Source organism: Cupressus sempervirens, chromosome 10 (genome assembly GCF_028749045.1).
Source record: "Cupressus sempervirens isolate cs-2001-9-10 chromosome 10, ASM2874904v1, whole genome shotgun sequence".
In the NCBI taxonomy this organism is placed as follows: Eukaryota; Viridiplantae; Streptophyta; class Pinopsida; order Cupressales; family Cupressaceae; genus Cupressus; species Cupressus sempervirens.
Genome location: NC_143127.1, coordinates 762,127,444 through 762,144,745, shown reverse-complemented (window position 1 = coordinate 762,144,745; position 17,302 = coordinate 762,127,444). Strand labels below are relative to the sequence as shown.

The 17,302-nt window shown below is 37.1% G+C and overlaps 1 protein-coding gene across 1 annotated transcript in view; it reads left to right on the top strand.

Annotated features, from left to right (window-relative positions):
• Positions 1-17,302, top strand: part of DPE1 (disproportionating enzyme) — a 219,586-nt gene that overhangs the window by 138,736 nt on the left and 63,548 nt on the right. The window contains exons 9-11 of the mRNA XM_089804174.1: positions 6,521-6,660; positions 6,767-6,798; positions 6,892-6,966. Coding sequence (XP_089660300.1) covers positions 6,521-6,660; positions 6,767-6,798; positions 6,892-6,966 — 247 coding nt within the window. The remainder of the gene's footprint in view (positions 1-6,520; positions 6,661-6,766; positions 6,799-6,891; positions 6,967-17,302) is intronic.

Below are 17,302 nucleotides of genomic sequence, written 5' to 3'. Positions count from 1 at the left end.
GAAGCTACAATCTTATCATACAATATGAAATCCCAACCTTAAGCCATTTTATACAAGATTTTTTGCCGCTTATAAAATTAGGGCTAGACTAAGTCGACCAATAGAAAAATAACAGCTGACACCTTTTACAATAATAATGTCGGTTGAGCTTGGGGTGCTGCCCCTTGACTCTATCTTGGGGGCGCTGGCCTCAAACCACCGTAGTAAAATCTAGAGTGAAACCATGCCAAATAAAGTGGGGAAAACTTAACCTCCCAGTCTGATTAGGCTCCACATCACAACAAAATATTGCAAAGATATTTCTTAGAGGGTTATTAGATGGAGGTCCTAGCATTGTATCCATCAAGAGGATGCAACAATTGATTGTACATGATTAGATGGAGTGGTAAGTAGAGTGCCTTATCATGCCTGCATTTACACACCAACAAAAGAATAATTTTCCATTTTTTTAGAAGTTTCTATCAATGCATAGCAAGGTGTTTGGGGAGTATGACACTGCAAGTACCACGAGAGAAAGCAATAGAGCATGGGAGGGTGCCAAACCAATGATTACCACACCTTATAAACATTCTAAGAGACATAGGAATGATATAGAGAAAGCTATTAAGGAGTTGTTAGAGATGGGCATATTAGACCCAACAAGAGTTCATTTGCATCATTAGTGTCTTTAGTCAAGAAAAAAGATAGGACACTATGGATGTGCCCTTATTATAGATCTCACAATAATAAAGGAAAAAAAGAAGAGATATCCCATTCCAATGAGCTGATAGATGAGTTGCATGATGCTTGCTTGTTTTCAAAGATTGCTTTGAAGTCATGCTATCATCAGATATTTATGAAGTAGGAGGATATAGAGAAGACAACATTCTGATGACACTTTGTAAACTTTGAGTTTTAGTGATGTATATTGGATTGACTTATGCATGGACTACTTTTTGGAGTTGCATGAATAGTGTATTTAGGTTATAGTGAAGAAAGTTTGATAGTTTTTGATGATATCCTTAATTTCAGTAAGATATGGGAAGAGCACATTAGGCATCTTAAGGAGGTTTTTAGCATATGGGATAGTGAGTCGATGCATGCTATGGATTCCGATTGTGATTTTTGTATGAAAAATCTTCTCTTTCTTGGTCATATTTTTAGTATAGAGGCAAAGAACGTTGATCTTGAGAAGATAAAGGCTACAGTTGATTGACCTACACCCATGAATCGCACTGAAGGGATTCTTTACTTGATGTGGTTTCTATAGGAGGTTTATTGAGTGCTTTTCACAGATTGGAGCTCCACTTATAGACTTGACAAAGAAAGGAGGAAGGAAGCTTTTGAGTTGGTCCAGTTCCAGCACAAAAGTGTTTTGAGCACTTCAAACTGGTTACGTCTGCATGCTTGGTGTTGACAATACTAGATGTCTACAAATCATTCGAGTTGGAGTGTGATGCTTCAGGAGAAGGGTTAGGTAGACTAAAAGCATATGAATTTGACATTATCTATGCCGAGGGGAAAAATTGTGTAGTTGTTGATGAGCTTTCATTTGTTTTCACTGATTGAGATCACTACTGATTAGAGAGAGTTGATTTCAGTAGAGTATGCTAACGGTTCTTGGGCAAGAAGAAATATTGAGGGCATCATCAATGATGATAGTTGTACCATGCTGAATGAGCTGATCATTTATATGTAAGAACCCTTGCAAATTCTGACCTGGATTTTCTGTTTTGGCTGTTTGACATTTTGTCAAACAATTGGCATGCTAAGTGTCCAAAATTTGGATGCATGTTAGAAGCCCATTGATGAGTGGAAAGCACGAGTGCCTTAAATGATGACTAAATATAAAGTGACTGACTGGTACAGGCAGCAAATTACTACTAAAATTGTGGTATATAATGCTGACCTCCAAACCCTAGCTTAAAAATGCCTAACATTACCAAAATATGTTAAATCCTTCTATAAAATTGCAACAATCACTAAAATGGGGTTTTGAAACCCTAGCTCTAGCAACACAAAATTATTTCAGACCAAAAACGCTTGTCAAAATACCATGAAAATTATGCCAGATGAATGCTACAATTGTGTCATGATCAAATATGAGTTACTTGAAAAAATACATATAACTTTGTTTATTTAATTAACTTATTTCCTTTTTGAACACCCAAGCCAAAAAAGGGAGATTATAGTCCTCCTTTCCTTTATATTTCTTTTCCTTAAGAAATCTGTACTTGTATGTCAATACTAGGATCCCAAATGAACTTGTGGAATGCTTTGCCACATCTTATTCCATACTGATAGAATTGATCCTTGCAATTTTGTCATTCTCTATTGCAATGTGAAGCAGTCCACCAATCGTATAAATTACCAAAGCCAAATTGGGAGTTTTCCATTGCCAATATATGGGCCTCTTTTATAGGAAGGAGAGGGATCTTCTTCTTAGATAAAGGGTTTCTTGAAGAAAAGGATATTGGGAGGCCATTACTGAATGTCGTGACTAAGTCACTAAGTCCTCCTACCATGGCATGGTCTTTGAGAAGATGAGACATTGATAGGGTAAGTGGGTTACAAGCAAAACCACAAAGCAAACAAAGTGGGCTTTAGTAGACATCCACTCTTGGGCTCTAGTTTAGAAATGGCTTCGGGTGGAATTATCATGTTTCCTCCAATCATTAATATGCTCACATAATATTTTTGATAGCATATGACTATAGTGTGATCTAATCTAACCATATATATATATATATATATATATATATATATATATATATATATATATATATATATATATATATATATATATATATATATATATATGTATGTATGTCTATATATATATGTTGTTTATGTTATGATTGCAAGATTCCAATCCAGAATCTCATTATTTAAAAGAAATTTTACTTGGCAAGATGTAACCCTAACCCTAATTTGTTGCAATTGTGATTCTACAGAAAATTAGGAATGGGAGATTACAAAAATATATCATATTCTCTTTTTTGTCTCAGTATCAAATTCTATAAAATCTGATGTGCAGGAAATCACTTCTAGTTCTACTTTCATCGCAGCTATGGTTGCAATTTTCAAATCCATGTAAAAGCAAGATCTTTGATAGAGACACAAACTATAATTGCAGATTGAACTTGTTCAGATTTCAGAGAGATCAGATTTCCACAATCCTTTAAAATTGTTGGCAAATTGCTTCTGGATTAGATTGTGTTGAAATTTTTACCATCAACGTTTCGAATCACACTATGTGGTTCAAATTTACATACCAATCTGATTGTATATATATAATGTGCAGTTCTGATACAAATCTTTCGAACTTGAACAATGATGTAGAATGGACAAGCATGGCTTAATAATATCCTTGTTTGCAGGAGAGTGATCGTTGAGTCTGAGTATGCCTTAGATTGATATCAAACTTCACTGATTGCTTCAAGTTAAATATGAATAAAGTCATGTCCGTACGTGGACATAACTGATCACCATTCGATGCATAAACAAATACATTTAGTTTGCTAACCAATAACCAATCGGTGGTATTAACAAATATATTCAAGAACCTTGATAACGTAATAGTCTCTCCTTATGATAAGAGCCCGATTTGATAAGTAAAGTCATTTATGAATAAGCAGACACACACACACAGATATATATATATATATATATATATATATATATATATATATATATATATATATATATATATATATATATATATATATATATATATATATATATATATATATATATATATATATATATATATATATAGACATTGTTCTTATCAATAATATAAGACAAGAGATAATGTTCATGTAAATCATGAATACAAATACTCAATATAATAAGTACATCACTTCGACTGATGCTATACTTCAACACTCCCTCTTAGCAAGGGAGAAGTGACAATTTTATGAGATATCAGTATGAAGGATATCTATACGCAACACATTATCTAACTTTAACACTCTGAAATAGTGACTTGTCAAATAACTATAATCACAATGTTATGAACACTATCACAACATATATTATGATCTCTAATCGTCCAAAACAGTATCTAGACTCTAGAGTAATCATAATACTTTCGTTATCAACCTCTTTTGGCATATCCGGAAAAAAACCATAATTTATCATGATAACAGGTCTATCATTTGTAAGATTGTCACCTTACAATGATTACCTTTTGAATATATATGTCTCTGAAAGATCGTCATATTTCATTACATATCTAAAGCAACTATTCAACTAGAAGCATAAACACACATATAAAATTGAAAAAGTCAAATTCAAATATTTAAATTTACAATTTGATCATACCAAGTTTACCTCTGAAATATTCCAATATAATATTGGCAAGAGGTTTGGTATGAATATCCGTTGTTTGCTCATTTTTAATTATGTAAATCAATTGGAGAACATCTCGATGTACCATATCTCCGATTCAATATGCTTATATTGATGAGAAAAGCTGAATTTACAGGTAACTGATTTTATCTTTAGATCTGAGTACAACATTGCATTTGTCATTTATGTATTCACTTTGGGATTCTTTTTTAAATCTATTCACTTTATCTCTTTGTTCAACAACTTAAAATGCAAGATTTTCATTCTTTTCATACTTAACTCCCTCTAGGGCAGCTTGAATTTTCTCCCATTGCGGTCAAATGTTATGAGTGTGACCGAATTTGTCATGTTTGAAGCATTGTACTTTGGACCAATCTCTTTTCTTGTATGATTTGTTGAATTTCTTGTTGTTTTGATGAATTCTCTTTCTTTTTCCCTTATTATTGATACTGATTTGAAGAGCTTGAAATTCTCTTGGTGGACTTGAAATGATTCCTCTCGTAATTTATCTTGACCCTTCTTGAATGCATTCGTTTTTGAATAGTTCAAACTTAGGAAGTTCTGGTCAAGAACTTAGTCCACGAATAAATGTCTCCCAAGATAGAGGTAGGCCTTCTACTTCATTTCCAATGGTCGCAAGTTGATCTTTCAATTTTGAGATTCTTAATAGGACGCAACAGTTTCTCCATTATTCATCTTGACGTATCGTAGATCTTGTTTCAATGTTAGCAATCTGCTTGTGTTATTAAATTCAAAAGTATTCGTTATAGTGGAAAACATTTCAAAGGCAGTTTTAAGATTAGATATGGATGGAAGAATTTGATCCTTTACAGAGTCTATAATAATTTTCATGGCTTTGTTTTTGTGCCTCTTCCATATTGTTTTATCTTGATCATTTTCTGGTATTGGTTTATTTGATTCCATGTATTCTTCTAATTCTATCTCTCGTAGTATGATCATAACTCGAATTTTCCATGGTGAAAAGTTTGAAGCTCCTTCAAGTCTATCCTCTAACCTTACATGATTCACCATTTAGAATTGGAGATTATTTAAAAATCTGATATTAATAATTCTGAGATTTAATAATATTGATACCAGATTTCTCTATCAGGATGGCTCTGATACCATGCAAATGCAGGATCTTTGATAGAGACACAAACTATAATTGCAGATTGAACTGGTTCAGATTTACTTACCAATCTGATTGTATATATATAATGTGCAGTTCTGATACAGGTCTTCCAAACTTGAACAGTGATGTAGAATGGACAAGCACCGCTTAATGAATATCCTTGTTTGCAGGAGAGTGATTGCTGAGTCTGAGTATGCCTTAGATTGATATCGGACTTCACCTATTGCTTCAGGTTAAATATGAATAAGGTCATTTCCCTACGTGGACATAACTGATCACCATTCGATGCATAAACAAATACATTTAGTTTGCTAACCAATAACCAATTGGTGGTATTAACAAATATATTCAAGAATCCCGATCACATAATAGTCTCTCCTTATGATAAGAGCCTGATTTGATAAGTAAAGTCATTTATGAATAAGCAGACATATATATACACACACACACACACATATGTATATATGTAAATATATGTATATATATATTAGTATATGTATATATATTGTTATTATCAATAATATAAGACATAAGATAATGTTCATGTAAATCATGAATACAAATACTCAATATAATGAGTGCATCACTTAGACTGATGCTATACTTCAACAATTTAAAGGAGTATTTACTTAAACCCTAACCCTAATTTGTTGCACTTATGATTCTACAACACATTAGGAAGGGGACATCACAAAAATATATGATATTCTCTTTGTTTCAATTCAGATTCTATAAAACCTGATGTGCAGGAAGGCACATTTAGTTCTAGTTTTATTGCAGCTATGGTTAATCTTGAGTCTGTCTGTAGCTTGCACAGCTTTATCCCATTTAACTGTCATTGTAAATCTGAAAATCTGAACATTTATTTGAAGGAATTTGCTAACTTTGTTCTTTCATCAATATATAATATTATGTTCTTCAACAGATATTTTCACAAGTGGAAATAAATTATAGTAAAGAAAATGCAGAGCATAGGAAATTTTCAAGAATTTGTTAGCTTGCTTTGTGGTATCAGATGAAATCTGTATAGGCCTGAAACCTATTGCTTGAATGCAGTCCACTGTACAACTGGAAGACAATGGCAGAGCAAGGATTCTCATGGTGGATACTACGAATGAAACGGGCCTATGATCTCTTTGACGAATTTCGAATTGATCACTTCCGAGGACTTGCTGGTTACTGGGCTGTTCCTGCAGGTGAGACATTATATCTTTATGTACAGTCATGCATCTCCATCGGTGATGGTATTTTGCAAAATATGCACAGATTAATAATTTAACATTTTTTTGATTGAATTTACAGAGTCAGAGACAGCCATGAATGGAACATGGAAGGTCTGGACTCTGTACGCTGGCTTTTAGTCTCATGCTATTTAGTACTTATGTGTGATTTTGCTGAATGTTGTTTATGTGGATGGAAATTGTCAGGTGGGTCCAAGGGAAGTGCTGTTTGATGCCATTTATAAAGCAGTTGGAAAGATTGATATCATTGCTGAAGATCTGGTATGTTTCTCTTTCATTTTCCGAGATGTTCCTTCTCGGAGATTTTAAAGCATGGTTGGGGTCATTCCTACCTTTTCATACTATCATGAGAGTGGTCTATATATAACTGCACCTTATAATAAATCCTTTCCATCCAATGTATAGCACAACTAGGAAATCAGCTTGGAAAGTAGTGATGCATAGAAAAACATATGTTTCCTTCAAAAGTTGTAAATGTACAAAATAGCTATATGGTACATATTTTGTGCTATGATCTGATGAATAAAGTTAACTGTTTGTATGTAATTTCAAATGGAATATATTTATAAAAAGGAAAAAAAAAGCATAGTTAAAAGTACTCAGTAAAACAAGAAAAGAATTTGTGGAACATAACCGCTCAACTAATGAACTGGGCTTCTTTATGTAGAAGCCTTCTGTAACAACCCGCCCTTCCTGTTGACACTTCACAACTCAAGTTCAATCCTTTTTCTGTACTTAGTGCATCCCGACTGTAGCATTACAATATATAGGGTGCGGAGTGTGTTGTGTTTACAGTGTATTTGTTTAGGTTTGCTAATGGTAGTAACAGTAAAGTAAAGATACACAAAATTGTAGCAACTAGCACAGAAGAAAAGATTGTAGTCTACTTCACTCTTAATTTGCTATTACAATGTTAAGCAATAATCAGAACTGACCGGCCTAGCAAATCTTCAGTCCCCAACGCACAGTGGTAGGATAATCTTTATCACATTTTGATTCCCACTACACCTGCAGCTCTAGTTTGCCAATTTACTGACATTCCTGATGGAGGGAATACTAGTGTTGCTACACTTTGAACTGTGACTTCAAGTTGCTCGATCTTAGAAGGTCAGTCGTCCAAGTAATAGTTGGCTCCAACGCTCTAGCACAAGCCTGTGTCTACTTACTGATTGCACCTATTCATTATTCCTTGACCATTGAACTCCGTTGGTTACCCCCTGCATCCATGACTGTTGCTTCCCGTGATAGTTTTTGCTCTACCTTACGTGCGTTTACACTGGCTACACCACAAATGATGGCTCTTAAGTTGTCTTCATGATAAGTTTTGGCTGTAGTTCCAAGACCACCCCTCCTAGGTGATGTTGAAATTGCTAGATAAGGAGGATTTCGTCTCCCAATCTCATTCTTTCCCCAGTGACCTTGCTTCTATCAATTGCAATTGTCCTGCCCTTTCAAGCTTCTTGCTTCAAGTTTTTTTTCTTTTTTTCCGTGTGTACCAATGCTTCGTTTTTTTTTTCTTTTTTTCCATGTGTACCAATGCTTCGCTTCCATCCCCTTTTACAAACTTTTCGCCCCTACTCACATTCCCAATCATGAGTAACCATTTCAAGAGAAATGCACGATGGTCCATTAATAGTATGTGTGTTTTTGCCACTGAACTCCTTCCCAGGCGACTAGCATGCAGATGTGTTTTCCTTGTCTGATCTTGCTTCCCCCTCCATGCAAGTAGATAAGTGGCGGATGAGTCACTTCCAAATTTGTCTTATTTGGTGCCATTCCCTTGTCCGCTAGTGCATCCGAAGTTTATCTTGTGTTCCTTCCTTGATGCCAAAATAGCCTTCTAGGAATGATGTTCGAATGCTGGCACTCTTCCAGTTCTAACTCATGCGGGGGACATTATAGTCCACCCCCCCTGAATTCGCTTGTTCTTAAGCGGTTTCAGCCCCACTCGTTGTAAAGTCTCCTCATTTTCCCATGTTGCATCCTCAGAGGTAGATTCTCCCACTGTACTAGAAATTCCTTGATCGTCCTTTTGCGCAACATTCTTTCCCTCGTATCTAAAATAGCTTCAAGGTTCAATACTAAATGTCCCTCTTTGTCAAGTGAGGTTAACACCCTTGAAGGCGTCACATTTTGCCCAATAGCCTTCTTAAGGCGTGACACTTGGAAGACGTTATGCACTTTACTGTCCATTGGAAGCTCTAACTCATAGGCCATCTCCCCAAGGCATCTGATCACTCTGAATGGGCCATCGTAATGAGGCTTCAACTTTTCCGCACCACTCTTCTTAAGAAACAATTGCCTATAATGCTGTAACATGAGGTACACCATGTCCTCGACCTCGAATGAATGCTCTACCCTGTGCTGGTCTGCATACTATTTTTGTTGGTTTTGATCCTTCAATAGGTTATTCCTAAGTGACTTCATGATGTCCTGGGTCTCTTGTAACCATTCTTGGGATTTGGTTGTTCGACTATGTTGATTGCGCGAGGAGGCAATAATGCTTCTAATGACTTCTACCTTCCTAACTTTCTTAGAGTGAAATTCGACCACCCAACTACTTGCTATTCTACTCCTACTCCTTCAACTGCTCACTATTCTACTCCTACTCCTATGAATGGGAAGGTTAGCAAATGGACGGGGATCGAATCTAATTAAAGCTAACCAGTGGCCCCACCTTCATAGATGCAATAATTCAAAGAAAAAATAAACTAGTTTGCCACACAAGGCTTCCCAACAAGCCGCTAGGATGCTAGTGGTCTAGTATTGATCCCTATCAAACATTCACTAACATCACCATACAATTAGCCATGTACGTCTACTCTAACAACATGAAATGAAATCCTACTTTAATTTGAGAGATGAGAAGAACCATGCAATACACCAAAATGATCATGTATATCCACCATGCAAGTCACAACAATGAATAGAGAACAATTTTGATAGTATCTTGGCAACAAGCCTCCAACATAACTCTCTCACAAATGTTACTCTTAACTATTTGGAAGTGGAAACCATGCAATAATACCAAAGGCTTTTAATCGCCATGCAAGTCACAACAATGAGAAAGAAATAGCGAATTTTGGTATTATCTCATGCAACAATTTTCTTTGACCCTTACAAATGAGAGCAAATGGCCTTTTATAGATGCCAAAATTACAATCGATAGTAGAGATTAAAGGCAAAATTGGCGATCCAGATTGAATCCTAGAAACCCTAATTAGGGTTGCCACCTCATCGGCCAATGAGAAGATGCCACCTCATCAATGGACCAATGAAAAAAGTATAAAAGTAGCAACCAATGAGAAGGCACCAAAATGGCGGCCAATCAAAAATAGACACTTATCCTATCGTAGAAGAAAGAGAAATTGCCACTTGGGCTTACATCAAATGATCTTCTAATATAACTCTCCCTTTTTCTTTCATTCTTTTAGCTAAGGCAATGAACCTAGCTAGTCTTTCGTTGACTTCCTCTATAGGAGGACAAGGTGTGTGCTTTATCTTGAGCTCTGCCGATTTCATCACGCTGTTTGCTGCTTGTAGTGTCTTCTCATGATCTTTCTCATACTCCTTTGCGGATCCAACGAAAGCATTTAGGGAGGAAAGGGTGTTCAAATGTTTCTTCTTGATGGAAAACTTTCTTAGCTCATTCAATCTCGATCCAAGTCTTGTCTCATTGATATCCTCTTCTCTAACGTTTTCAAAATCAAGCGCCATCCCGATGTTGCTCATCATGGTTGAAATGGAAGTGTCGACGCTTGGGCTGTGCTGTGTAACTGTTTCCCGTATCTCTTTGCCAAGGGGGATTGTCCTTTCTTTAGTCTGTCCTTTACCCCTATCATGTCTACTATACTGATATTGGTGTCGGTTATTTGATTCATTTTCGAGAAAAAAGGTGTTTTGGGCATCATATCCTTTGTCTTTCTTAGTGTTTGTTCCCTTAGGATTCTTGCTTGTACTAACATCCTCCATCTCGTCGCCCTATTACGGGATGGTAAAGTGGTGGACAATTAGACTAGCATAACCAAGAGAGGCAATCCTTAGACTAGAACGAAAGAAGTCAGCTTAAGGACCCCTTTCAACTTTAAATGATTAAAAGTCACCTCTACCAATAGTCGGATTTGTTATTCGCCTCATTTTCGAGAAGAAAGTTGTTTTGGGCATCATATCCTCTATCTTTCTTAATGTTTGTTCCCTTAGGATTGTTGCTTGCACTACCATCCTCCATCTCGTCGCCCTATTACGGGATGGTAAAGTGGTGGACAATTAGACAAGCAGAACCAAGGGAGGCAATCCTTAGACTAGAACGAAAGAAGGAAGTCAGCTTAAGGACCCCTTCAACTCTAAATGATTAAAAGTCACCTCTACCAATAGCTAGATCTTGACTCTTTTGGAATTTAGGATCAGACCTTCAGAATTTCAAATCCTCTTGCAAATCAGAAATTTAAACACTTGAAACTGTCCACCATTTGTCCACAAAAACTCCGATCTTTGATCTCAATAATTTCTTAGATAAAATCGCCCAATTTAGGGTAGAAATCGCAGCTCCTTTAACAAAAATCAGAATTTGCAAAAAAATAAAATCGTGTAACACCATGAAAATCTGCCTTCCAACAATAATCGCCCAAACGAAAGAGCCAATCTGCTTTAGGAAAATTGCTTATGGAGGAGAAATCTGCACTTGCAAGAAAAATCACCCAACAATGGAGAGCTACTCCAAGACAAAATTCGCGCCCAAAACAAGAGAAGACTGCCCTTGCCAAAAATCGCCAAACACCAAAGAGGAGAAGATGAGAAGTGAGGAGAGAAGAGGAAAAAGTTTCCTCTTATACCCAACTCCACATGCCTTCCCCTGCTGGCCGATTTGAACCTGGAGGGAAAAAAACAAAAATTAAATTATAAATCTGGCCCAACAATAAATGCTTAACCAAAATTAACTTTGCCATGATGAAAGTTAAATTTTTTTAAATTGCCAATTGGACCAAAATTGCAAAAAGAAATTAAATAATGCCTTGGAGGTGTTAAATATTTCCATTTGATGAGTATTTAGTAATTAATATGTCATTAAAATCAGATTTTGGCTAACCAAAAGCCATTTTTCAACATTAAATTACCAATTTCATTAAAGGCTTAAAATTTTTTAAGGCAATTTTAACCCGTAAAGACAATTTGTGCAATTTTTATCCAAATCGATTTTGCTATGCCATTTAATTTTTTTTTGACAAAAATAAAATTACCTCTAGAGTCTAAAATTGATTTTGCAATTTGGCTTCATCTCCACAAAATTAATTTTTTCACCAAAGAAAAAATTTAAGATTTTCCAAAACTCAAGTCTAACAAAATTTCCCTTTTGAAAATTATTCAAATTTACACAGTTATATCCGGATTTTCAAAAGAAAACGTCTAAGTACAAATTTACAATTTTATCCTGCTAAGCGTTGCCTCTTGAATTTTGTCTGGCCTAAGGATGAAATTGGTTGCTCTGGAAAATTAGGTTGGAACCGGGTGAAAATAAACCTAGCCCTCTCCCCATTGGTCTGAAGGTGTCCATGGCTTAAAAAAATCTCAAAAAATCAAATCAAAATTGTTGGACAATCCAAAAATTTGCTAAGGCGATTTAAAAAAGGGGGTCCCCAAAGTTTTGGGGCGATGGTGTGAGAACCTCACAACAGACTGTTACTAAAAAGCAATTCTAATAAATTTGGCACATCGTAACCATAAAGGGCCATGAAAGATAGTGTTTGTATGGACATGTGGTGTGTTGTGTTATAACAATATTCATCAATGTGTAGCCATTTTACCCAGCCCCTTTGTTGTCCGATGACGTAATTCCGCAAATAAGCCTCAAGCCACTTATTCACTATTTTTGTTTGGTTGTCAGTGTGGGGATGAGAACTAGTGCTCGAGGTAAGTTCTGTACCACATAATCTGAAGAGTTCCTGCTAGAGCAAGCTCATGAACCTACTATCCTGGTCACTAACAATGGTTTGTGGTAACCCATGTATCCTGAAAATCTCCCTAAAAAACACTTCAGCCAGTTGCACTGTTGTGTAAGTGAATGGGATCGCCCTAAAATGTGTGAACTTGGTTAACTGATCCACCACTATGAAAATGCAATCTCTACCTTGTGCTCTGGGTAAAATTGTGATGAAGTCCATTGATATGCTGTCCCATTTCCACTCAGGAATGGGTAGGGGCTGCAATAGTCCACCTGGATAGGAGTGATCATGCTTATTTTGCTAGCAAACTACACATGCCCATACATGTTGTAGTACCTCCATTTTGAGCCCTTTTCACGCAAACCGCTCTCTCACCTGCTTTTATATCTTGAATTATCGTTGATGGTCTGACATAGGTGAGTCATGGAATGCTCTGAGAATCTTCTACTTAATTGCTGAACTAGGTACTATCCATATCCTATTTTTATACATGATCAACCCATTCATGATGATATACCTCTCATCTTGGATAGTACCATCTTTGATGCCCGTGGCCCACTCATCTCTAGCATAATCTTCCATAATCAACTCTTTCCAGTCATCTAGTAATGCCCCAATGGCACACAAATGTGGTCTGCGAGATAACACATCAGCAACTATGTTTTTCCTCCCTTTGACAAATAATATATCAAAATTATACATCGGCAACTTGCTGACCTATTTCTATTGCCCATCATTCAACTCCTGCTGTCCAAGGAAATGTTTCAAACTGTTGTGATCCGTCTTGACCGTGAAGTTACTGCCCATCAGGTTCTTTGTAAACTTAGCCAAGGCATGCATGATGGCTAACATTTCCTTGTCGTAAATACTGTAGCTTCTCTTAGCACTCCTCAACTTCCTGCTCTCATAAGGTATTGGGTGCCTGTCCTGCATTAATACTGCTCCAACTCCCTCTCCTGAGGCATCACAGTGTAACTCCAAAGGTCGAGTAAAATATGGCGCAACCAAAACTGGGCAAGAGCTCATCAATTGCTTGAACTTGTGAAAACACTTCTGAGACCTGTCTATCCATTGAAAGCACCCTTTCGTGTCAAATCAGTAAGAGGGCTTGCTGCTTGTAAATACCCCTTCACAAAACACCTGTAGAATTAACAAAACCCATGAATTGTCGGTTGGATAGGTTCTTGGGTGGAGAGCAATCCATAATAGTACGAATCTTCTCTGGATCACATTTGACCCCTTCTGTACTAATGATGTGTCAAAGGTATAATAGCTCAGTCATACCAAACTTGCACTTCGACATTTTTGCATAAAGTGATTCCCTCTCTACAATGCTCAAAACACTGTTTAGATGCTGCAAGTGTTCCTTCCATGTCCTGCTATAGATAAGTATATCATCAAAGAAGATTAATACAAATCTCCTCAACTGATCCCTGAATGTCCTATTCATGCATTATTGGAAAGTTGCCGGCGCATTGGTCAATCCAAAGGGCATGACCAAAAACTCAAAATGCCCATAATGACACCTGAAGACAGTCTTTTCCACATCCTCATCCCATACTCTAATTTGATGGTAATCAAATCTCAGATCAATCTTTGAAAAGTAGCATGCCTCATGCAACTCATCTATTAAATCATCGATCCTGGGTATGGGGTATCGGTTCTTAATGGTGCACTTATTAAGTTCCCTGTAGTCAATGCACATCCAAAATGTCCCATCTTTCTTTTTGACTAATACCATTGCCGAAGCAAAAGGACTCTTACTAGGCCTAATGTGACCCATCTCTAGAAACTGCTTAATCACCTTCTCTATCTCATCCTTATACCTCTTCGGATGGCTATAGGGTGTGATAATAACCGGTTTTTCTCCCTCCTCTAACTTGATCATATGTTCCATACCCCTGTTTGGTGGTCTCCTGACTAGAATATCGCTAAACATTTCGATAGATCTTGAATATGTGGTGTGTACTCATGCTTCTGCTGCATACTCTCTTCTGGCATCATTACGACTCTTGCTGTCCACTACGCCTGATCATGCTGGATGAGCCTCTCCATGCATCTTAAAAATATCACCTTGAGCCCCTTACTGATAAGAGCTCTAATCACTAATTTCTTGCCTTGATGCTCCAACTTGAGATCCATCCTATCCAAGTTGGAGGTGAACTCATGTAGGGTCTTCATCCAAGTCATGCCTAAGATGCAATCGTAATCACTCATGGGAACCACATAAAATCTGGCTGTCATATCATAATCTCCCATATGTAAAGGCATATCCTTCACTATTAATGAACTGAGGAGCTGATGTCCACTAGCCACCATGACTCTAAACCCCCTATGCACATCTGTTTGGAGTCCTAATCTATCAACATGTGTTTCTGATATAAAATTATGTGTAGCTCCTGTATCTACCAAGGTAATCACCCGCTGCCCTTGAATTGTGCTCCTCACACTGAAGGTAATAGCTTGTTAATCACCAGATAAGCAGGCTATCACTTTCCCTTCAATCACCTCATCATCTGTAGACTCTCCTTCCTTGTTGTTTTCATCTTCCGAATGGTTGTCACCCCCTTCTTATAATGATTCCTCAGCTGAGAAATATTCCATGTTAGCTGCGTCCGCTTTGGGAGGGCATTTATGAGATAGGTCCCATGGTTTCCTACAATGAAGGCATAACTTCTTCCTCCTATGTTTGTTAAGCTGATTGTTGTCCAACCTTTTAGTTTCTCCCCTTCGATGTTTCTCTTTGTGGAAAGGCTTCTTATCTTTGTCTCTTTTAGATGTGGAACCCTTAGCATAAAATCTGTCTCTAGATGAGGTTGGCTCCATGTCCCTTGCCTTTTTATAGGCCTGCTGTAATGAAATTGGACATAGTCCTTTGATCCATCCTCTTAATGGTTCGGTTAGGCCCTCCATGAAAAGCATTAAAAGCCGGCTAGGTGCTATATCAGTTTCTAGGGCTACTAGCCTTTGAACTTCAGCTATGTAATTATCAACACTTGACCATTGTTTCAGTTGTGCTAATTCTTTAAAATGTAATTCATGATCCTTATAATCAAACCTTTCAATCAGAGTTTTTGTGAAATCAATATAGGAAGTAATATGATTATGTCCCAAGGTAATCATACCATGATTCCACCATTCATGCGCAAGTCCATCTAAGTGTAGAGCTGCAAATTTAATGGCGTCTCCTTCAGGCATAGGATTTAACTTCTAAACCCAAACATAACTTCTAAACCCAAACGCTTGTGGTCATCTTACCTATTCCATCATATGAAGGAAGGGAGAACTTATTAATCTTCCTTAACAACTTTGTCTGCTGGCCTATATTACCCCACCTTGGCATGTGTCTCATCCTCAAATCCATATAGTCTCGGAAGGTGATGGCTGCTCTGAATTCATCCCCTTTTGTTGCCCATCCTCTCATCAATTGTCTCTGTACATCCTGCACCTGCATCTCCGGCCCTTGTGGAACTTGAGCTCTAGGAGGAAAATTTGGAATGATTGACCTTGAGCAAGTGGTGCTAGCTGGCCTGGGTATTCTACCAAAATTATCGGCCACCTGTATTCCTTCGTTTGCTCCATTTAGATCAACCTGCTGGTCTATATTGTTCACTGCATTAACCCCACCATTGTTACCCATATATTGTCCTCCATTAACTCCCCCATTCTCATTTGTTGCACCATTAGTCCAGTGTTATTTGTTGCATTATTGTCATTAATATTCAGATTTAACCCCATTTGTCTTGCCATTATTTGCATCATGAGTTCCATTCGCTGATCTTGTCATTGTGCTCTTTGCTCAGCCAACACATACCCTTGGTTGATGGTTTCTATCAACTGCCTAAACATACATGCCTCATTGTCCTCTGCATTTCTCTCACCCATGTTATCCAGTATTACTCTCGGGATCTGTATCACTAGGTTCTATCTCTATTTGCGAAGAAGTTTCACTTTCAGACATTTGGTCAATCTGGCTCCTACCCTGTCGTGCTGGTGTATTCCGTAAATTGTAATTAGTCTTATTCTACTTCAGCCACATTGTCACAAACTGCCTACCACGACTTCACGGGCTGGAGAGTCATTAGGCTTTGATACGACTGTAATAACCTACCCTTTCTATTGGCACTTCACAACTCAAGTTTATTTCTTTTTCTGTACTTCATGCATCTGGATTGTAGCATTACAATATATAGGGTGCAGAGTGTGTAGTGTTTATAATGTATTTGTTTAGGTTTGCTAATAGTAGTAATAGTGAAGTAAAGATACACACAATTGTAGCAACTAGCACAGAAGAAAAGATTGTAGTCTAATTCACACTTAATATGCTATTACAATGTTAAGCAATAATCAAAACTGACTGACCTGGCAAATATTTAGTCCCCAACACAATGATAGGATAATCTTAATTGCATTTTGATTTCCACCATGCTTGCAGCTCCAGTTTGCCAATGTACTGACATTCCTGATGGAGGGAACATTGGCATTGCTAGAGTTTGAATCGTGAATTCAAGTTGCTCGATATCTTAGAAGGTCAGTCAACCAAGTAATAGTTGGCTCAAGCGCTACATCACAAGCTCGTGTCTACTTACTGATTGCACCTATTCGTTGTTCCTTGACCATTGAACTCCGTTGGTTACCCCCATCCATGATTACTGCTT